The sequence below is a fragment of the Rhagoletis zephyria genome, unplaced genomic scaffold (genome assembly GCF_001687245.7).
Source record: "Rhagoletis zephyria isolate East Lansing unplaced genomic scaffold, Rhagoletis_zephyria_1.1 Rzeph_scaffold_01978, whole genome shotgun sequence".
NCBI classification, from domain to species: Eukaryota; Metazoa; Arthropoda; class Insecta; order Diptera; family Tephritidae; genus Rhagoletis; species Rhagoletis zephyria.
The window spans coordinates 20,106-43,529 of NW_016159062.1; the positions used below are offsets into that span (position 1 = coordinate 20,106).

General features: G+C 32.4%; 3 protein-coding genes across 8 annotated transcripts in view; all 3 read right to left on the reverse strand.

Annotated features, from left to right (window-relative positions):
• Gr43a (Gustatory receptor 43a) overlaps positions 1–3,108 on the reverse strand; it is a 13,090-nt gene extending 9,982 nt beyond the window's left edge. Inside the window, exons 1-2 of the mRNA XM_017619856.1 lie at positions 2,886–3,108; positions 2,668–2,722 (exon numbers count right to left, since the gene is read on the reverse strand). Coding sequence (XP_017475345.1) covers positions 2,668–2,722; positions 2,886–3,039 — 209 coding nt within the window. The 5' untranslated portion in view covers positions 3,040–3,108. The remainder of the gene's footprint in view (positions 1–2,667; positions 2,723–2,885) is intronic.
• A 2,236-nt stretch (positions 3,109–5,344) lies between these two features.
• LOC108365728 (lactoylglutathione lyase-like) lies at positions 5,345–7,384 on the reverse strand. The gene is made up of 4 exons (XM_017619865.1): positions 7,137–7,384; positions 6,754–6,890; positions 5,928–5,964; positions 5,345–5,565 (listed from the first exon to the last, which is right to left on the reverse strand). Exons 1-4 carry the CDS (start codon positions 7,371–7,373, stop codon positions 5,425–5,427), a joined length of 552 nt encoding a protein of 183 aa, XP_017475354.1. The 5' UTR covers positions 7,374–7,384; the 3' UTR covers positions 5,345–5,424.
• Positions 7,385–15,598: 8,214 nt separating this feature from the next.
• Eaf (ELL-associated factor) overlaps positions 15,599–23,424 on the reverse strand; it is a 55,206-nt gene continuing 47,380 nt past the window's right edge. For all 6 annotated transcript variants that reach the window (XM_017619863.1, XM_017619862.1, XM_017619861.1 and 3 more), the window contains exons 4-9: positions 23,125–23,263; positions 22,267–22,403; positions 22,036–22,123; positions 21,540–21,961; positions 21,138–21,454; positions 15,599–18,340 (exon numbers count right to left, since the gene is read on the reverse strand). In XM_017619863.1, coding sequence (XP_017475352.1) covers positions 17,990–18,340; positions 21,138–21,454; positions 21,540–21,961; positions 22,036–22,123; positions 22,267–22,403; positions 23,125–23,263 — 1,454 coding nt within the window. In that variant the 3' untranslated portion in view covers positions 15,599–17,989. The remainder of the gene's footprint in view (positions 18,341–21,137; positions 21,455–21,539; positions 21,962–22,035; positions 22,124–22,266; positions 22,404–23,124; positions 23,264–23,424) is intronic.

The window sequence follows — 23,424 nt, forward strand, 5'->3', positions numbered from 1 at the left end:
AAGATTGCCCTATTCGACAGTTTGCAGGGTTTTAATCGGTACAAATAAGGCCTGGCAGTTACGAGAAAACCAGGGAGCGGGGGTTAGCATGGTCAAGGTGATAAAAACAGTGATCTGAAGGTCCTCAGTGCGTTTTCGCGAGATACGAAGATTTTGTTGCAAATCCGTACGGAGATCGCAGTTTTTCGTACAAAAGGTAAAGCGGAAAGCTTCATTGAGATGTTCTACAGCTCAAACAGCGCCAGACCGAGGCGCAAAGTAGAATGTTACAGCGAAATCCAGCATTCGGAAGTTGTATCAATTCTAAATTAAAAAATACAACTGCATTGTTATGGACAACGAAACCTACTGCCATGAAAATTTTGGATATACGAAAAATTCGATATGTTTCCCATATTTGAACGTATTTCTATTAAATCTGCATCTTTAAATTCTTAATAGGGTGGCAGGATTTCTCAAGACCATCGAAATTTTTCTTTCTTTTTTATTCCTTAATATCTTTGTGCAGTCAGCGTCAAAAATATGAGTACCCTGACGTTTCTTTATTTACATTTTCCATACCAAATTTTTCTTATTGTTTTTTATAAAAATATACATATGTATGTACGTATGTACCCAGCTAGCAAAATATCCGGAAACGTATCCGAAAATGGAAACAATTTCGTATAAAACCCTGGGCTCGAATCGTAGCATCCGTTCACGGATCGAAAACCATACGAAAGAAAATTACGTGATACCGTCAGTCGTATAAGCTGAATGGGATAAAGAGTACGCTCACGTATGTTATAATCCGAAAACGGTGTTTTTACGTGACGAGTAATACGACATCGTATGTGACAATTCGAGCCCTGATGTTTCATCCGTTTTCCGATACCGTATGCGGACGTTTTTCAGATCGATTCTCCCACTAAAGTGTTCAGCCGAAACGTATGTGTAGAAAACTATCGAAAATGGTTGTAAAACGGATGCGCTTTCGGCTGTTTTCCTGAAATTTGTCTGATTAAATTTTTCATTGAAAACGATTTCATTTCATGAACTTCACAGAAACTTTTTCATAGCTACAGGAAACCAAACCAAAAGCAATTTTAAGATTGAGCAATTATTTCAATTTGAATAAATAATTTTAATATGTTGCTTCTGACGGAATTCGAACCAGGGACCTCCTGAAAGCTAACAAATAGTAGCACACTCCTTTGCACACTCAGCTACTGTCGAATACGTATACATGTTTTCAAATGCTCAGTTTGAACAAATATTTCAAAATTATTTTTTTGAAATATGATGACATTTTTCAGATAAGAAAAATTAACAAATATGGAAATCGTTTTCTGAACGTTTCCGGATACGAAAAATGTACGAAAACTGCACTTTCGGCAAAAAGTACGTTTCTCTGCTGGCTGGGTAGTTTGTCCAACAACAAAAACCAGCACAATAAATTTTTTCAATTTCATATAGAACTCGGGAAAATTCAAGAATACCAAAAAATGTTCAACTCTTCTCTTCAAGTCTATAAAAATTACCGTTGATTTTTGAGAATTTTTTTTTTGTCGGGGGTGTTGCGCATTTCTTTCATATAAAAATATATTTTGTTCATTCGTTATATGGAACAAAATTCGAAATACACTTGACAAAAAAGTTCTCAAAAATCAGAGGTAATTTTTAGAGATGTGAAACCTGCACCTTATTATACTAAAATTTAATGGGCTACAAAACTGCATACCCAAAATTAATCCACACGTCTAATGACAACCTAAAAGCCTATTGAAGAACAAACATTTTAAAGGGCGATATTCACATATATAAAAAGAGACAGCTGATATCTTAGCAGCCATCCTTCATATAAAAATCAAATTTTCGAAAAAGTAAGAAGAATATTTCTAGACACTTTACAAATAAGCAAATATACATTACTAATCAGATTAAAGTTACCATTGGAAGAAAAAGAAGAAAAGTAGGCATTTTATTGCCTAAAGGTAATTTTTTAAACACAGAAATAACGTCCAAAGTTAGTAACTCCCATATCGTTGATTTTAAATTTTCCGCATTTTTTATTTTATATTAATTTCATCATAACAAAATTACTTCGTTAATGTTTTTTCGATAGCAAAAGTGTTTTTTCTTTTTATGCAGTTGGATAAATTAGTTTTTACAAAATAACCTTTGTACCAATTTTTAACCGACTTCACAAAAAAGGGAAGGTTATTAATTCGTCGGATTTTTTTTTGTTTTCTGTTTTTATATGTATGTTACCGCATAACTTTGGACCACGTTAACCGATTTATCTTAATCATATCTTAAATTTTTATATGTGAATTGAAGTCGGTTTTGTTTTTTGTTTAAAAATTACTTGTTTTTTTTTTTAAATTAAAAATAACATCCCAAACTATTTCCCTGGATTTGTTTAAAAAAAAATNAATTGAAGTCGGTTTTGTTTTTTGTTTAAAAATTACTTGTTTTTTTTTTTTAATTAAAAATAACATCCCAAACTATTTCCCTGGATTTGTTTAAAAAAACTGAGCTTATCATATTAGTGAATACTCAGATAACGACTTCTGTTCCTATTTAGCATTTTTAGTCGTATGTTTGTCAAATATTAATGTATAAACTTATGTGCTTCAGTAAATACATATTACCTTAAACAAAAATTTCTAATTAGACCACTCTTACCGCAAAGGAATTTCCGAGTTTGCATCGAATATTAAGCCCTCGTAACAAAGTATCACTGCATAAAGAACAACACAAAACTTTCGTCATTTAGGAAATACTATCTACATATTTAATATATTTTTTCTTATGTTAGTTATTTTAATTGGTTTGAACAAAAAATATTTTTTCGTTTCAATAAACTTAATTTTAATATTCCTTCCAAAGACACACATACACACCCATTGCAAAGCCAAAAGTAACCGAATATATGGACACTAAAATACTGCGTCTTATCTCTACTACGCCTTTAGCATCCCGGCGAATCGAAATTGGTGCTAGTGCTAACAGTTTACTGAGATAAAAAACACTTAAAGATGATTCGTTGATTTCCATGTTTCTTTGTTTTATTTTTTTTTAATTAAAATCAGCGTTGACTATTTTTGATTCATAAACACTTTTATATATTTGCATATATTTCTAAATGTAAGTAGGTTTTTTTTATATATAGAAAGAATATTTTTTTTTCTTTGCCGTCGCCGCTCCAAAATTTTATCTTAAGATCTATGCGTAGGTATGACCAACGATGACCGCTCGCGACGACTTAATTTCGTTAACTGTCGGCAGCAACTTTTGATGTCTGTATTGAGTGAAATTTAAAATTTCGTCAAGTTGATGGTGTTATGCATAAAATTGATATACGACCGAAAGTTATGGTGTGCAAACAATAATAGCCTTACTGTCCGAAAACCACATGCGCTTCGATCGCCACTAATGTGGCAAATATTTAGGCGCAAACAAGCGATTTATTTTTGAGGTAAACAAAGTGCCCATACATCGAAAGGCTAGGCTATTGGGAAAGGCATTTTAGCATATGAGAAACATGGTCGTGTTAACATATATACATACATATGTACATATGTACATGATGCACCCACTAGAAAGTTTCCATACAGAGGTCTTTTTTACAAAAAATGTCTCGTTTATTTTTTGTGAAAGTTTACAATATAAACCATATAATAATAAGTTTCAAAGCTTGTGTAAAATTTAGAAAAAATTCCAAATTTTCAGCAATATTTTAAACATTTTTTTTTATCAGAATTTCTAGAAAATGCTTGGCTACGCAGTTATATATGTAGGCTTTTAAATTTTAGTATAATAATGCGCTACAAAATTCCGTTGGTTTTTTGATACTTTTTTGATGCCGGTGTTTTCTCGATATAAAAAAAGTTCAAACATACTCTAGTAGAAGAGCCGAATAAGGCACGATGAAAATTTGGCAATTTTAAAAAATTTTCTGCAAAATTTTAAACTTATATTTAAACGGTTTATGTTATAGAATGTTCTATATTTTTATAAAAAAATTTTTGAATTTTTTTTATAATTTTATTTTATGAATATTGTAAAAAAAAATCTGTACGAAAACTTTTTCCAGTAGGTGTATGTTTAGATATCTGAATAAATGTTTGCGCATTTATATGAGTCTAATTTATGTACATACAGACTGATGGAAACTTGTTGCAAATAATTATATAGATTGGTATCTAAAATGCTCTCTTAAGCGCACACATGAAAAAGGAACGATTTAAAAGGCAAAACTATTAGATAGCAACATTGTAAATAGTAGTAGTAAATATGCATTCATACTATTCATAGACGGTTTAATTTCATTCAAGAATTTTCATGAATAAAATTCATATATTTGATAAAAGCAAATAGCATGTGGTAAAAGATTGCGTTCTTACATAAATTAATAATCATTTATCATTTCTGCTTGCAACATGTCGTTTGCTAAGCATAGTCCTTTTTATGGAAATTTCCGTGGGAGGCAAATAAATTTCTATTATGTATGTAAATATAATACAACCACCACTCCGTTAAGAAACTAAAATTTTAGATATGACTCTTTGTCAGACAATCTATCCTAACTCAGATGTGCCTATTATTCGTTTCGTTAACTCCACAGGTTAACATGCGACACAAACGCGACGCGCCTGAGTTTGTCTGATAGCGTTGAAAAAAGTCACTTATTACTCCTTTTTTAAAGCAGTGTTAAGGTTTGCGTGGTTTTTTAACACTTTCTCAAGGAGTTGAAGTATCATAACAGTGATGATTTTTTAGAAATTTTTAGAAAATCTTTTATTTTATAACAAATTTTAAATTCTTTTAAATTCAATGGAAAAGCTTTACAAGCATTGTAAAAATACAAACTTTAGAACGTAATTTTCAACCAAATAATAAATTAATTTTACACAGTGCTCGCTTTAAAAATCTCAATCCAATAACCGTCAGGATCTTTGATGAAAGCCAAGCCCTTCATACGTCCATCGTCGGGCTTTTTAACGAATTCCACGCCATGTTCCTCAAAACTGGAAATAAACGTAAGAGACTAACATTATTATATTTTCGAATTTGACGTAAATAAGCGGAAAACTGGCTCCTCATTTTTGTTACGAAATACCAAAAAAATTCGTTATTGTTTAGTCGTTAGCATTGGACCACTTATCTTGAGAAGTTGCTGGTACTTTTGCAAGCTTTTATTTATTTTTTTTTTTACCACCGATTTTTCTCAAATTTTCAGCAACATGTTTTTTCTTGATGCTTTCGAAGATGCATCGCACACAAATTTTGAAAACTCGGTTTTTTTGAATCGGTCTAATGTGCATACATCCATATATGGCTTATGCCCTGGTGAGAGGGNAAATTCAATGGAAAAGCTTTACAAGCATTGTAAAAATACAAACTTTAGAACGTAATTTTCAACCAAATAATAAATTAATTTTACACAGTGCTCGCTTTAAAAATCTCAATCCAATAACCGTCAGGATCTTTGATGAAAGCCAAGCCCTTCATACGTCCATCGTCGGGCTTTTTAACGAATTCCACGCCATGTTCCTCAAAACTGGAAATAAACGTAAGAGACTAACATTATTATATTTTCGAATTTGACGTAAATAAGCGGAAAACTGGCTCCTCATTTTTGTTACGAAATACCAAAAAAATTCGTTATTGTTTAGTCGTTAGCATTGGACCACTTATCTTGAGAAGTTGCTGGTACTTTTGCAAGCTTTTATTTATTTTTTTTTTTACCACCGATTTTTCTCAAATTTTCAGCAACATGTTTGTTCTTGATGCTTTCGAAGATGCATCGCACACAAATTTTGAAAACTCGGTTTTTTTGAATCAGTCTAATGTGCATACATCCATATATGGCTTATGCCCTGGTGAGAGGAATTTCAGTTCGCAAAAGTCTCATTGGTACATCTCGATAAATTTTTTTCTACATGCTCAATACAAATTAAAGCAACTAAATTAGCCATGCTNATAATTACCAAATTGAAGGCGAGCCTTACTGTTACTGATTTATGATAATAATATGACGAAAATCGTTCAGATTATAAACAAATTATTTTAAAATAAAAAAAAATTTTAACAATATTTTTTGTAATTTTCCTATACATATTTGCAATTTTTATATTGTATCCATAAACTTAAGTGAACTAATTAGTGTTTCTAGAAGTTGTGCCTGTTCAGTGTTTCCATACACATTTGCATAAAAAAATTGTTCCACGATGATGGAAAATAATGGCTTTTCTATTAGAGCTACCGAAATCGTTTCAAAATTTGCAAAAATTCGCGAACTATAGCTAATATTAAAAAAGATTAGAATATTTGGAAACAGTCTTTTTGAACAAGACGTGGTCTTCGACTAGTGTGCTGTGGATCACTTGGCGGTCGATGCGCGGGCTCTTACAATTAAAATAAAAGACTAATATTTTGCAGGCTTGTTGTTGACTTCATGATACAATATATTTTCATTATTACCAAGGGATTTGAGAAAAATTAGATTTTCGAAATAAATGCCATGAATGAAATTTATGCCAAATATAAGGTTGCCATAAAAAACTAATTTCCGTAAAAATTGCAGATAGAGAGCATTGAATATAAGCACACGATATATTGAACATTCATATTATATGTACAAACGAAAGCGTGTTTGCATTTGTCATTGAATGACTATTTTATATCCTTATCAGATGTTGCTGAGTGCCAATAAAACACTCCAAATTATCTACATACATATTTACGTATGTATGTATGTGCGCTTACCCCATAAAATAAAGCGAAAATTTGGCTTCAGGAAAATCCAACTTCACCAGTAATGACATACCCAGCACACCGGTGTAGAAAGGTAGCGATTTTCGAGGATCTTTGATGCGATACATTGTTTGTTGGAAGAGGAAGTCCTAGAAGTTTAAGAATATTCATATGTACATGTCATATTTTGTGGTTGAACATGTGAACATAGTACATACATATGTACATATTTGTACATATGTATATGTATATTTATTTATGAACAAATGTTCATATAAGGAAACATGCGTACATACTGGTACATACATACATACATATGTATGTACTATATAAATATTTCCCTCATCTCTGAATTCACTCGATCGCGCCAGGGCGTACCCAAGTATTTTCTTTACCTTAGTAGCAGCATCTGCGGGCTTGCATAATTCCGCCGCCTCCTCGTTGCTCAAACCAGTTGCTTCGGCCATTTTTACTGGCTGTGTTGTTACAAATGTTCTGGAATTGATTGTAGTTGGCAATGGATTAATTGCTGGATTTAATAAGCGGCCGGCAATGGCGCAACGAACACAATGGAACGGAATAATTCCACACAATTGCCGAATGGAATTTGACAGCAAAAATTTGACACTCATTTTCAATGTGATGATTAGCAAGTGTGAACAGCGCTGCCACCTAGCGTTGATTACTAGTAGCATATTAGTAAATTTAGTAGCGTGCTTGTGAGGCTTAGTAGAGTGAGACTTTGAAGAGATATTTTATAACGTAAAATTTTAATTATAAATCATTACCTATGAGATAAATGATAAGTATTTTTTTTTTATTTAGTACGTATAAATAGCCAATTGCACGAAAGCAATTTCAGTGACAAATTACTTTTAGATATAAAAAATATAATTCACGATTTAACGTGTCCGTGAAACTGGTTATAAGTCAAAGAATAAAAGACTTATGCCCGGTTTCACTAATCGATTTTAAAACTTATCAGACTGCTAAAACTTAAAACTACAAGTTTTCCTAACAAAATTGTGTCATTTTAAATTTTAACAAGCTGATAAATTTAAAATAGATTGGTGCAACCGGCCATAAAATAATTAAAACAAAAAGTAAAGTAAAATGAAATATGTATGTGTGTCATTTCCAAACAAAGCGCTAATTTCCACCATCAACAAAGCTGTTTTTTTATTATTGTAAACTATTTTGTTTTTTTTTGCGAACGGTATTTCTTTGATATACTATTTTACCTACTCCATATAAAAATATTTGCCCCCGCTCAGGTTATTCGATATTCAACATGAAAAAAGTTTAAACAAAGAAACAATGAAAAAGGCGGTAACTGTTCGTGAATGACCACCTTAATTTTTATTATTTTATTCTATTTATGCTTGGAAAATTTTGTCAGCATAAATAAACGTGGCTTTCTATTAAAATATTGTCCGCCGGATTTCAATATTCGGATATTCGGACAATCGAATATCTGAATAAAAAATCTGAATATTATACGAATAACAAAAGAACGGATATTAACCGGATAACCGGATTTTATCCGTATACACGAATATCCGAATATACGGATAGGCCCAGCATAGTATCTACTTATTGAATTTGAATTTTTATTTTTAAAACAAATTAAAAAAGTTTAACTTATGCCATTGCAATGCCTGTGTAAATCAGGGATCGAAAGTAACAATTATTTTAATTTATTCTCGTAGCAGCGTTTTTTCCACCGCTTCGAATTCTTTATGATCTAAAAAATTAAATCTATAAAGAAAGGTTAAATTTGATTTTGAATATATTTATAAATTCTAGTACCGGCACAAAGTAAATGCTACCGCTACCAACCGACGCAGTGAAAATAAAGTAAATATTTTAGTTGAAAAACTTTTTTATTTAGGTAATAAGCTCTTATTTAAAAAAAATTTTAGCACTAAACATTTTTCAATATAGTAAAACAAAATTTTTTATACATGGGCAAAAAAAATTTAAATTGAGTTAATGCTGCATTTCCACTAGGTATTAAATGGCATGGATATATGTAGTAATTAAGTTCATTTCCACATGGCATTTTTTAAATGGCACCCATTTGTAGTCATTTCAATACCTAGTGGAAATTCGGCATAAGGAAGAATTTAAATATAGTTTTCCGTTGTTTCGTTTAGTTACATAACCTACCTTTCCTTGCATTCCAACGGCGGCGATTAGCTTAAAGTTACACAGTATAAGCAAATATTAAATAAAACACATCACTCTCTGATTTTATGTTCATTTTTGTTTTGTTCTTATTTATGTAAGTATGTTTGTATTTAAATTACATGTCACTTACTTAATTGTTTTCTTATTAGTATCATTGGTCTTAATATTAGATGAATTTAATTTTAATAAATGTTAAAGGCATTTAATCTGAGGGGGGTGTTTGTAACTTAAAAAATATTTGTTGTTACTGTTGCTTTAATCTAAGCATTTTGTTCATTTTTTAAATTTTTGTTTTAGTTTTTTTCATTTTATTTATGTACTTGATTATATGCGCCGCTTATTTTGAAAGTGCCATAAGTAATTTCAGGCTGTTTGACTGTGGTGATCATTTACCTGTAGCTGAACGCGTCTGTTATTCGTTGAACTTCATCAGCTAATGGTAAACCGTTTTTTTTTTTTTATAGTTTTATGACGGTAGAACGATTTACAGATGCATTCAATTAGAATTAATCCACAAGAGGCGGAAATGACTTATGCCACTTTCAAAATAAACGGCTCATAATTAACCCAGCAGTGCTCACGATTTGCTGCATTTATGAACGAATGAATTTCTATTTCGAAATTCGATTCATTTACGAATGCTGTTTTTCAGAGCCTGCGTTTGTTTTTGGTAACTGCCTTTGTTATGCCGGCATTGCACTGGGCACTAAATTACAAACGATTTATTGACATATTTGGGCATTATAAAAAATTCTAAAAAAAAAAATAAAAAACGATTCAGAATTTAAAAAAAAAAAATCCTTTGACATTATAGTATATTTCTTATGAAAGCAATGTCAAACTCAATCACACTTGTTAAATACATTTTGATCCGTAGGTCTATACAAAATTTTTAAATAGAACAAAGTTCTTGTCATTTCAGTGCCTAGTGCAAATACAGCATAATGTACATTTTTTATAACATGACTAGAAATAAATGTTTCTTAACGCCTAATATTTTTATTTTTTTTTGTTTTTCGAGATGGGCCTATCCATAGTTGTAAACACAATGCTCCATGTTCCCCATAAATAATCCTATTGGCCCAATGACTATTTCGTGTTTCTAGAAAAAATTTTAATCTCAAAAAAAAAAAAATCAAAAAATAAAATTGTTTCGTTAGTAAATTATATATTGTTTTATTAAAACATGGTCATTCGTTTTTGTGCTTGCTTTTACTTTTAGTTACCAAGTCATCTGTCTGATNTTGTGTCGTTAGTAAATTATATATTGTTTTATTAAAACATGGTCATTCGTTTTTGTGCTTGCTTTTACTTTTAGTTACCAAGTCATCTGTCTGATGATTAAGTCATTTGAGAGTACAAAGCGGCATTAGTTACTATTTTTTTTTTTACTTTACATATTTAGTTATTAGTCAAGGCGCATCCACATAAGGTGGTCGCAAGCGCATATACGTAAAAATCCCGCGTATTTTGTTATTCCTTTTTGGTGCATCAGAATGTCAAAACAAAAGAAAATAGAGAGACATTTTCGCCATTTCGTTTTGTTGACATCCTAAAGTTGCGCCATTTCATCTTGGGTTACATTCTGCTATACTAGTGTACTAGAGACAAAAATATCAAACCAGCTGTTCTAGTAACACCACCTTGTATAGATGCGCCTTGTTTTTAGTAACAATTCCTGGCGAAAAAAATTATTGTTTAGTGAAATTTACTTGGAATAACTAATCAATTTTTTTCGGCTTCAATGGGCATTTTAAACTGAAAAATATGAATTATTATTTTTATTTACAAATTGCGAAGTTTATTATGCGTATTTTCGTAACTTTCGGGAACGGTTGTCAAAAAATGGACGACAACTAATGGACAGTGCAAATTGCAATTAATAAGATTTCACTTAAATAGATGGATGGCATTATAAAATCGTTTATTAGTGTAATACAATTAATATAACTATAGAGTAAAATCAATTGACTCAAAACGCTTTTATTAACAAATTCATATGTCTGCATACATGCGTAGCTTAAGACGGTGTATTTTTTTATATTGACGGTTTGTGATAAGTTGTAGCTCTCTTTACAAAAGCTTAAGCTCAGTTGATTGTTGGACAAATAGAGAAAATCAAGAAAGTGCCGTCTGAACGAAAATTATGTAAAGCACATGCTGTAAAGTAATTTCGAACAAAAAAATTAAAACAAATTAAATCCATCAAAAATTAAGTTTAAAATTGAATTCATATAAATAAAACATTTTCTTATAAGTCACAAACCAAAAAACAATAACTAAAAATATCGACCGTAACCTCACTTTAACAAAAATTTAAATATGCAATTGCACTAATAACTCGAAATTTCTGCGCATATTTCAAAATGTAGAGATTTTTTTTAAATAAATTTGTTCAGTTGTAAAGAATTCTTAGATAGTAGTAGTAGCAATACATATTTAGGGGATTCACAAGATGTTCATCACGTTTTAAGGACTTACAATCAGCGACCGAAAATAATCGTTATTTCGAGAATTTTTATTTTAAAATTATTTAAAATCGTTATTTTTTATTCATATTTTTACGATCATTGTTAATCGTTATTTTATGATTTTTATTTTTCCGATTATTTTTAATAGTTACTTTATGATTTTTATTTTTTCGATAATTTTTTACCGTTATTTTCATTCATATCAAAATTTTGTTGAGCATGCTTTGTATGGAAGAAAATGCATGACACAAAAAAATTTTCAAAAATCAACGGTATTTTGCAGCCACTTGAAACTTGCGTTTTGTTATACTAAAATTTAATGGGCTACGAAACTGCATACCTGAAATTTTTCTAAAAATATTAAATTAACGGAAAATTAATAGGGACACGACATTTTAAAAGATTTTGCCTATTTTCCTTTTAGACTAGAATGAGTTAAAACAAAACACCCCTTTTGTCGCTTAAAAATGTTTATTTCCCAAAGCAATTGTTTCAACACGCGCGTGGTGTCATCTTCAGTTGCTGATATTTAACTAACTAGTATTATAGGATAGCACACCCACCCCTTTGTTGACATGTTTTTTAAATTTGTATAAAATTTTAAAATCAGATTTGCACGTAGAATATGCCACATTTTTATAGAAAGTTAATGAATATCAATCAAACAAAAGAAAACTTTACAAACTGAGGATCAGAAGGGTATGTTATTCAAATGACTGGGAGTTTATATTAAAATAAATAAAAGGACATATTAAAAAAAAAAAGTGTATTGTATATGTAATGAATTTCAATCACCGCTCAAAAAGTCCGTTTGGCAAATTTTGCGCTCTTGAAAGTATGCCTGAAAATAAAAGTTTTTATGGAAAATATTTAAAATAAATTTAGGCGAATCAAAGTTAAAAATTTTTGCGCTAAAAAATTAATATAAATAAATAACCAAAAGAACTTACCTTTGATTAAAATGGAATGAAAGGCAAATAATGAAGAATTGCAAAATAACTAAAAGGCGAATATCAAAATCAAAATTAATGGATTGATGCCACGTTTCACTAATAAATTTTAAATATATCTGATTGTTGAAATTTAAAATAAAAAAATTTTGTTAGGAAATCAAGCCATTATAAATCTTAGCAGTCTGATAATTTTTTAGCGATTGGTGGAACCGAGCATGAAAATATTTAATGTAATAAAATAAATGAAATTTTAAGCAAAAAAACACAACCGACTTCAATTCCCATATAAAAATTTAAGATTGTCGTTAATTTCTTCAAGATCCAATGATCGAATCTAAACCAAATTAGTATGTGACCACCTTTGGGTAACACCTTTCCGTTAAAAAAAAGAAAATCGGTTAACGTGGTCCAAAGTTATGCGGTAACATTCATTAAAAAAATATATATATTTCGACAAATTGATACTCTTGTTTTGGGTAACCAAATCCGTAAGTGGAACCAGCATTTAAATGTTGGCCGATCCATATTTTCGTAACCTAAAATAACTCCACTATTTTATAACCTCAAAATGTACCAAAATAATATATTTTTTAGATTATAATAAAAGGCGAGCTAACTTTTAAATTTTGTATTCAGATTCGAATTTGGCGACACAAAATCTGTAAGTTGATGAGTAGTCTCGTTTGCCGTAAAGTAAAATAATTTTTATGGAGCTTCCTATTTAATTACCATTTGACACAAATGAAACAAACTCCTTCTATGCTCATATAGTATATTGCAATAAACACATAAATGTCCAATGTAACATTTATATGGCTTTTGCGTTTTTATTAATTTTTTCTGTGAATTTTTCAAACTCAAATTAAACGATAATCAATTCAATAGTAAATAATAAACCTAGGACTGTAGCGTGACAGACAAAAAAAAAATTATAATCATTAATAACAATGGATTATTTGCATAAATTTATTAAATTAACTTTTTTAATTTATATAATCTTGCGCTAAAAATTATGTAACAAAACAAATAATGTCTTTATGCGTTTGTTTTTTTTTGTAACAAATTACAAAACAATATCTATTAAGCAGCAGCAAATAGCAAAATGTGTTTAAAAAAATGTACACAACTATTTTAATCTAAATTATGTATAAGGATAAACAGATAAAGTAAAAGTAAGGAGGAGAATCAATTAAAGTTTGGGCGATTGAAAATAACAAAAGAATAGTAGGCAAAAGAAAGAAAATGGACGCTTGGTTCATTTCATAACGAATTCCTAAAAAATACAGCAAGCGAGTTTATTGCGGTTAGCAATTTATTGAACCCAAATTGTTAAAGAAAATATACATATATTGAAGTCTTTCAAACCGAAAAGAGTTGGGACGGACAATTGCATTTCGCAACTGCTTCCAGCTAAAATAAAAAGTACATATCACTAATTTACTAAAATATTGCCAAAATTCAAAAAACTAAATTTTCCGGAGACGAGTTGAAAGTTTTTAATTTGCTCATAAAACGTCGAAAAAGATGCGTAAACGACACAAGATTTTAACACGAAATTTTTATACAATATGAAGTGTGAACAAAAAGTAATTCTGGATCATTTGAGTTATGGCCGTCTGTTAGTAAATCAACGATATGTATTATACGAAAAGTTCAAATTAATTTATATGCAACTCTTGCATTTCGCATGTGTATTTTTAACACTGCCAGTTTTACTATGTTTTAGTATTTATTTTTACAACTTCTATACTACAGTTGAAATGGCAACATTAGTTCTTTAATTTTTTCCTTTGTTGAGTGAATTGCTACGTATGTATTTGCTGTGGCTGCTCAGCGAGCTATGTAACTAGAGTGAGTCATAGAATAATGAAACTGCCTAGAAGTATGCTTAGCAAAAATTGGAATTGCGACAAATAGTTGTTTACTAATAAATTGTGCTTATTCGTTATATGGAAGCAAATACGACAAAAAAAAAATTTTAAATCAACGGAAACCTTTAGCTACTTGAAACTTCCACATTTGACCGTATGAATAAAAACTAAGCAATTGCTTTTTCTTATTTATATGGTCCATTATTACAATAAAATTTGAAGGGCTATAAAACTGCATACTCAAAAATTTGTAGCACCTCTGAGAAAAAAGTTTGAAATTTGGTTGAAAATTTGTTAAATTTTTTTAGTTTTCTGCAAAGTTATAAACTTGAGGTTTGCTAGAGCATGACCTATATTTTAAATGAAAATTCTTAAAAGTAAATAAGTAAACATACTTAAGTGGCAAAAAAATTACGCTTCGAAATGGGGGCCGCTATTGATGTAACCGATACTGTACATACATATAGTTTCCTCATTCAATTTTCGCCTAGAGAATTTTATGAACAATTTTTCAGTTGAAAATGATTCTCGTAAATTTTTTGTTACTTTCGAACCAAAATTTTAAACGGCTAAACAGTTTCATTAGAACTAAACAAACACCCATTTTGCTATTGCATTTACGTTTGTTAATAAATAAGTATAATAATAATAAAAGCCAGTTTTTATATAACAACTAAGAAAATTAAAAAAAAATCAAAAGAATTTAGTTATTTTGAGTATACAAATATTGAACGAAATTTAGTTAAATAAATAGAGAAAATCAAATTTCAAACTATATTTAAAAATTTTACAAGTAAAAACAGCATAAATAACGTTTTGTAGTAATCGGTATGATAAATTTAGAACTGAATATTCACATATTGGTTGCTATTGCTGTAAATCATTGCTCGGTATATCTTTGCGTGTATTTAGAATTTGTGCATTCGAAAGCGTCAAAATACAAAGCATCGGTCTCTTTCATTTCTAAATCGCACTAAAACAAAAATCCAGTTGCCATACAAAATAGGGCCATAACCGTGGTTGCGTACATTTGGCATGACTATCTGCTGAGGTTTAGAAATAAAAGAGATTGATGCTTTGTACTTTGACGTTTTCGAATGCACCCAACAGCGTACTATGTTGGTACTCGCACAATTTGTATTCGGCCACCGTTTAAAATTCCAGCAACTTTGCCAAAAGGTTTATAAAGTTCGTTTTCTGCTATTACACCAACAAATTATGAGGGGTCTTCACACGCCTTTCAATACTTTTCATTAAATGTTAAGCTTGGCAAAATAGTTTTTGATTAATGGCAATAATGGAGAGTCAATGCGCCTATTCTATTAGGATACCATTTTTACACCTTCGACTCTTCCATATTAATTTTTAAGGATTTTTTTTTCTTAAAACTGCATTATAACTATCGTGAATACTTGAAGAAATTTGCTCAATAGTTTAATTTTTTTGCTCGGGTTGTAGGTAATTTATTTGAGCTCCTTTGAATTTCATGTTGTTTCCATTAAACGGATACAATTTAATCGTGAAAAAAATGTAACGGTTCAGCAAAACATACGAGATTCTCTACATTCTTGAAGGCTTTGTAACAGCTTTACGCAGCTTTATTTATAAAGAACATTTTTGTATTTATCTCTAAAATGCAGCTGAGAAACTCAACTCCTTTACGATAGACAAGCTACAGATGTTTCTGGACGACAGATTCATTCAAACTGTCCAATTTTCCGGCAGTATTCATCGGAATTGATTATTCGGTTCTTTGGTAGGAGTTCAAAAAAGATTACGTCCTTCACATCGCTTCGCACTTAGTGCATAACCTTTCTTTGATCAAGTTCTGCTTTGCGCTTAAGGCGCATATGCACGTCGGAACCAAAACCATTGGCTTTCCACTTTGTTGTAAGCACATGGAATTACCAAATATCATAAAAAAAACAAGTGTTCTTCAAGTTTCAATAGACATCGAATTTTTTTGAACCAGTTTTGGCACTGACGTTCATCTAGAGCAGTGCCAGGCAAAATACACACGTACATTTAGCACACATAGCCTGGGGGGCTACTGGCTGTCTGGCGTAAGTTTTCACAGAAGTGAAACAGCAAACACTTGGGCGAAAATTCCAGTTCTTCTTTCAAACAAATGCAATCACTTTTTACTCCACGCATTAGGGGTGTTAAGGCAAAGGCTGGCAAAAAGCACGAAATCTCGTGAAAATTGCGAAAGGTTTTTTGAACTGTCGAAAGATTGTAAGAAATATTTTTGCGGAATAAGGTTTTTTCAACTTAACTATTTTAGTGGCCTCCTCTTCTTCATAAAAATAATCAGCCTTCTCCTGAGTTTCGCCCGAAAACAAATTCAGCCGAAATTTTTTCATCCGCCCGTAAGCGGAAAGAGAAAAGTGAACGATGCCGGGCGAAAATGAAACTCGTGATAAGGCTGAATATTGACAATTCGAAAGCAAATTCCAACGCATATCACACGTGTGCAGCAATCACTTTTTTCCAGATATTTTAAGAGCAGTGAAATTTTATATTCAGTGCTAAAACGTAGTAAACTATAGTGTTAATTAATAATTTTAGGACGAAAACTATAAAAATAAATTACTTGTATACATTTTACAAAATCTCGGTTTTAGCCAACTTTATGTTGCAGTTGTTTTATCGTGCATATTACATATACATACATATAATGGTAATACGCATACATACGGTTGTGTGTACGTATTTTATTAAAGTACGCTTATTTGCCCTTTTATATTTTATTTTTATATTTTTGTTATAAATCTCGTTTCATTAATTTTTCACAATTGCTGATTGCATATTTGCTGTTCATTGTTTTCGTTTACTACGTATTTTTGTTTTGACTTATTCTCACACATTTTTCGTATTAACATACTCCATACTATACTATCTCACTTCATTATTTAACTAAACTTATTTACTTATTTAATAGAAAAATAAATGACAAAAAATTATTTAAATATACAAATTGGCAATTTCATTCGTTTGTATGCATTTTCCATATGTTAATGCTATTTTGCTATGTTTTCAACTATTCTATTTCAATTTTCCCTTTTTTAAGCCTTACGCATTTCCTTCGGCACGCTCTTCAAGTTCCCTTAGTTTTCTATATGCGTATTTTCGTGTTTTGTATTTATTTACTAATTTCAGTTATGCTCATCACTTAAAGCGCTGCTTTTTACAAAAAAAAATTCACATTGTTTTTTTTTTTATTATTTAATTAGTACATACGTACTTAATGTAGCATTATTTAATAAGTTTTCAATTTTACTAGTATTAAATTTTCTTCCCTAACCCTCGTTTCGCCCCCTTCTTACTCTCTTGCACGTTTTCGCGTTTCTTATGCTTATATTACAACAGGAAAATTATAAACAAATTCAGCGATTTGAAGCTTAGCAACAAAAGAGTACAACTTTGTTTTTTTATGCAGGCGATTCATAAATTTAAATTCTCATTAAAACAAAAAATAATTATTATTTTATTTAAAAATAATTATTTTATTTAAAAATTCCTAAAGAAAATTAGTTGCCTAAACTATAAAGAATAATTATATAGCTAGAGTATATGTATAAATACGCTTTAAATAGTACACAACCCACACACAGCTAAATAAACAATTTCAAAAATAAAAACAGCTGCACAATTCTATGTGTATGTAAGTTTCAGTTTTTTTTTCATACTATATGTATGTATGTTTTTGTGTGCAAATGTAGCGCGTATGTACACACATACATATCTCTAGCATGCATGCCCACTAATCATCGTCGTCATCGGAAGAATTTGAGGACAGTTGTAGATCGTTTTGCAGCAGATCACTTGTAAATGCACCATTATTGCTGTTGTGGCTATTCATGTGGTTATTGCTGTTGGACGACGCATAGCCAGACGTGTGTGTATTGCGATTATGTTGTTGTGGCGCAGCTGCAGTCATTGGCGGAAGCGCTGACATTAGATTTGGCAACTGATGCATTTGATGCTGCTGCTGTTGTTGCTGATTGCCAGCGCCAACATCATCATCACTGCTATCGTCTGAGTCACTGCCACTATCACTGCCGCTCGAATCAGAACCAGAACTCGAACTGGATGAGCTGAGGCCGAGAATTTGCTGGAGAAGAGAGGAGGGTTTAAATGATTAGTTTTTTAAGTAGGTACATTTTTACATTTGGTTCAGTGTTTTCTTATGAAAATACAAATTTTCACCAAAATTTCGAACATCTTATTTGTAATGGTATGCAGTTTTAAAGCCGATTCAATTTTACTATAATGAAGTGCAAGTTCCAAGTAGCTACAAATTACCGTTAATTTAAATTTGTTTTGTTTACGGTATCACGCATTTTTCCACACCAAGTGTGTTCGAATTTTTTGTTTAAAAATTACCAAAAATCAACGGTATTTTGTAGCCAGTTGAAGCTTGCACTTTACTAAAATTCATTGGGCTATAAAACTGCATACCAAGAAGTGTTCTAAAATTTGTTTACAATTTTTTTATACATGCCTGTTACGGTATCCGACGGATGCTGTCCGCACGAATAAGATTAGACCAATGCGGATGGCAACCGTCGGTTACCGTAATAGGCATGATAAAATTGGAAATGTAGTATATCGTCACTTGGCGCGCAAGACCTCGTATCCGCCAAGTGCAATACCACGTATAAGATAGTCGGAAACGAGCGAAGAAACACGTCCGTCACGCTAGCTGACCTACTTCTCCAAAAAATGATAAAAATTACTCAGAAATTAGGTGCAATTTAAGGCCCCAAAATTAATTTCGGTGCACACTCGGTTTCCGAGAAATTCGTGACGTCACGCTGGCTGACCCACCCACTAAATTTCGTCGAACACTGGTAAATATTATTCAAGAATTAGGTGTAATTTAAATGTTTTTTAGGGCCACCAAAACTAATTTCGGTGCACACTCGGTTTCCGAAATATTCGGTAGGAAACCGAGTGTGCACCGAAATCAATTTTGGTGACCCTAAATTGCACCTAATTTCTGAATAATATTTACCAAAGGCCGATGAAATTTAGTGGGTGGGTGACGTCACGCTGGCTGACCCAAAACACATTTTTCCGAATTTTTCGGAAACTGAGTGTGCACCGAATTTAATATTGGTGGCGCTAAAGTGCACCTAATTCCTGAATAATATTTACCAGCGTGACGCCACGCTAGCTAACCCACCAACTAAATTTCATCGAAAACTGGTAAATATTATTCAGGAATTAAATGCAATTTAGGTATTTTTTAGGACCATCAAAATTAATTTCGGTGCACGCTCGGCTTCCGAAATATTCGCAAAAATGTGTGACGTCACGCTGGCTGACCCACTCACTAAATTTCGTCCAACACTGGTAAATATTATTCAAAAAGTAAATGCAATTTTGGTGTTTTTAGGGCCACCAAAATTAATTTCCGTGCGCACTCGGTTTCCGAAATATTCGCGAAAATGTGTGACGTCACGCTAGCTGGCCGAACCCACACATTTTCGTCTAACACTGGTAGAAATTTAAGTGTTTTTTAGGGCCACCAAAACTAATTTCGGTACGCAGTTGGTTCCCAAAATATTCGGTAGGAAACCGAGTGTGCACCGAAATTAATTTTGGCGGCCCTAAATTGCACCTAATTCCTGAATAATATTTACCAGTGTTCGAAGAATTTTGTGGGTGGGTCAGCTAGCGTGACGTGACCCAGAACACATTCTTGCGAATAATTCGGAAGCCAAGTGTGCACCGAAATTAATTTTGGTGGTCCTAAACTGCACCTAATTCCTGAATTATATTGACCATAGTTCGACGTAATTTATTGGGTGGGTGGGTGACGTCACGCTAGCTGACCCAAAACACATTTTTGCGGATTTTTCGGAAACCGAGTGTGCACCGAAATTAATTTTGGTGGCCCTAAATTCCACCTAATTCCTGTATAATATTTACCAGTGTTCGACGAAATTTAGTGGGTGAGTCAGCTAGCATGACGCCACGCTGGCTGACCAAAACACGTTTTTGCGAATATATCGGAAACCAAGAGCGCATCGAAATTAATTTTGGTGGCCCTTAATTGCACCCAACTCCTGAATAATATTTACCAGTATTCGACGAAATTTAGTGGGTCGGTCAGCTGGCGAGACGTCACACATTTTTGCGAATATTTCAGAAACCGAGTGTGCACCGAAATTAGTTTTGGTTGGCCTAAAGTGAACCTAATTCGTGAATAATATTTACCAGCGTGACGTCACGCTAGCTGACCCACCCACTAAATTTCTTCGAAAACTGGTAAATATTATTCAGGAATTAAATGCAATTTAGGTGTTTTTTAGGACCACCAAAATTAATTTCGGTGTACACTCGGCTTCCGAAATATTCGCAAATTTTGTGATGTCACGCTGGCTGACCCACCCACAAATTTTCGTCTAACACTGGTAAATAATCAGGAATTAGGTGCAATTTAGGCGTTTTTTAGGGCCACCAAAACTAATTTCGGTGCACAGTCGTTTCCGAAATATTCGGTAGGAAACCGAGTGTGCATCGAAAACACATTTTTGCGAATATTTCGGAAACCAGGAGTGCATCGAAATTAATTTTGGTGGCCCTAAATTGCACCTAATTCCCGAATAATATTTTCTCTACTATAATTATGCAAATAGCCAAAATAATTATCTTTCTATGCCACTTCATACGTGGTATTGCATTTAGCGAATACGAGGTATTGCGCGCCAAGCGACGACATGGTCTTTGTTTTATAACTAGCTAGGCTTGTATAAAAAATATTAAACATTAAGTTAACCAAAGAAATACAGCCGAAACTGGTGAAAATAAGGATAGTCTATTATTTCTGCCACCAGTATATTTTAAAATTTTTGAACTTATTTTTCTGTTAGAACAGTTTAAACAACACAAAAGGCACTCACCTGCTCTAGCTGCGCCGCCGCATTGGCCATTTCATCGTTTGGCGATGCCATGCCTGGCATGTGCTGCTGCTGTTGCATCTGATGCTGCTGTTGCATTATATGATTGCTGCCCGTATGATTGCCCATAGGTAGATTGTTGCTGCTGCTGTGATAGCCAGCAATGCCACCATTGGACAAATGAGCTGAGGATGTGGTGTTTGAGGAGGAAGAGTACATGCGATTGTTGCTTGATTGCTGGTGCTGTTGCTGTTGCTGCTGATAGTGATTGTGCTGTTGTTGCCTTTGTTGTTGCTGTGCAAAGTTTTGCGGCGAGGAAGCTAGTAAGAGAAATAACCATTAATAATTTCCGAATTTACAAAAATGTTAACACTTTTTTTAATTAAAATCTAGTTGTCGACATACTGCGTTGCTCCATGCGATTGTGTTTTGTTTGCTTGCCGCTACGACTATGCGCCGTCGCCGCAGTCGTCGTCGTCGCCGTCGTCGTAGACGCACTTGTCAATGCCGCTGTCGCCGCCGAACTAAGATTATTGTGCCGTTTTTGATTGTTACGATGCGATTGCTTAGACTGCTTTGTCGGAGAGGGTTGTTGATGGTGCTGCTGCTGTTGTTGCTGCTGCATAAGATATTCATGCGCCGAATTATTATGACTCGACGCCGAGGACGATGTGGATATATTCGCCGCATCACTGCCACTACCACAACCACCACCGTGCGTGTGACTATTACCAGCGGCAGAGGACAGACCAAACATGCCATCATCATCGTCATCAAAGATCATTGGAATGCTAGGCAACGTGGCTTGAGTATTGTGCGCGTTCCAGCTGCAAAAATGAATATATATTAACAATATTATGAACGTGCATTCAAATATATATATTTATTTTGGAATACTCACGCCGGAGCTGATTGTGGACTTTTGTGTATGGATGGCGGTGCAGACGGTGAAGCTGACGCGGATGGCGAGTTTCTTGGCTTAAAATCAACTGGGGAAAAACGTGTAAAAAAGTTAATAATTTTTAACAAATCTTAAGTACTTACAATGGATAAAATATATATTTTTAAACTCTTATATTGTGTTAGATTTTGGAATTATTTCAGCAAAGTTTAAATACTTATTTTAACTCACTTATATTATTCCGTCGACTCCCTGTCGACACTTTCGTCTTCGATGAGATGCGCATCGTGCTATTCTCCATTTTTTGCTGAGGTGCTGGCACGTTTGCATTAGCTGCTAACGCACTTGGCTTGTTTGTCATTTCACTCCTGAAAATAAAGTAAAAAAATGGTTAAATAATGGAACGGGCATTATTGGTTGCAATCCCGTACGAATNAAAAAAAAAAAAAAAAAAAAAAAAAAATGATTGAAAACCGTAGTAGAAAGCGTAACAAATTTCTTAAGAACTGCGTACTGCCTTAAGGAAATTTGACTCAAGAAAATTTCTAAGCCATTTCTTGTAAATACGTCATTTTATATGGAGTTTTTGCTTTTCTTGAGAGCTGCATACTGGCCTGTATTTTGGTATACACCCTATGTATATGAATTGATCCAACTCTGATTGCGTTTTCCCCACAAAATTGAAATTTAAAAATAATTCTAAATATTACTAAATGTGCGATATAGTAACTATAGTTCTCACAGGATTGGATTATACGCAGCTAGACTGGGCACACGCCGCCACGACTACTACAAAAGCTGCATGCTTGAGAAGAAACACCATCCAACACCTTCTCTGTCATTCCCCAGCTCAATCAAAACGGAGAGCAAACGCTTTTGGCAGTAATTGCTTGGATGATCTCGATGACGTCAAAGCGATGGATGTTCGAAGCTCAAACATTTTTTTTTTTTTGCTAAGCACCAAGTGGTTTATAGGGGAACGGTGATAAATGCAAACTGGTAAAATTCTTATGTAAATTTCCATTTTGATAGTATTTGGGCGCGAAAATTATCTAAAAATTTTAATCCCGAATATTTTACTTTACTTACCTAGTCTTTTTCACTTGTATATTGTGATTTAATTTCTCGAACGTAATACCACCGGTTTTTCGATCATAAATCAACAAACATTCTTTTGTGTATTTTCTGTGATTTCCCTTATAAACTGTATGAGGCACACCGGAACTTACTGTAAAGAAAAAAAGGTAAACAAGAATGTTAAAAAAAAACAATCATTTTAAAACAGTTTTAGTTTGAAATTCATTAAAAACAAAATTTGAACGGTTTTTAAAAGTAAACAATTCTATATTAAAAATTCTACAGTTCACTGACAGTTTTTTTTTCTTTTGT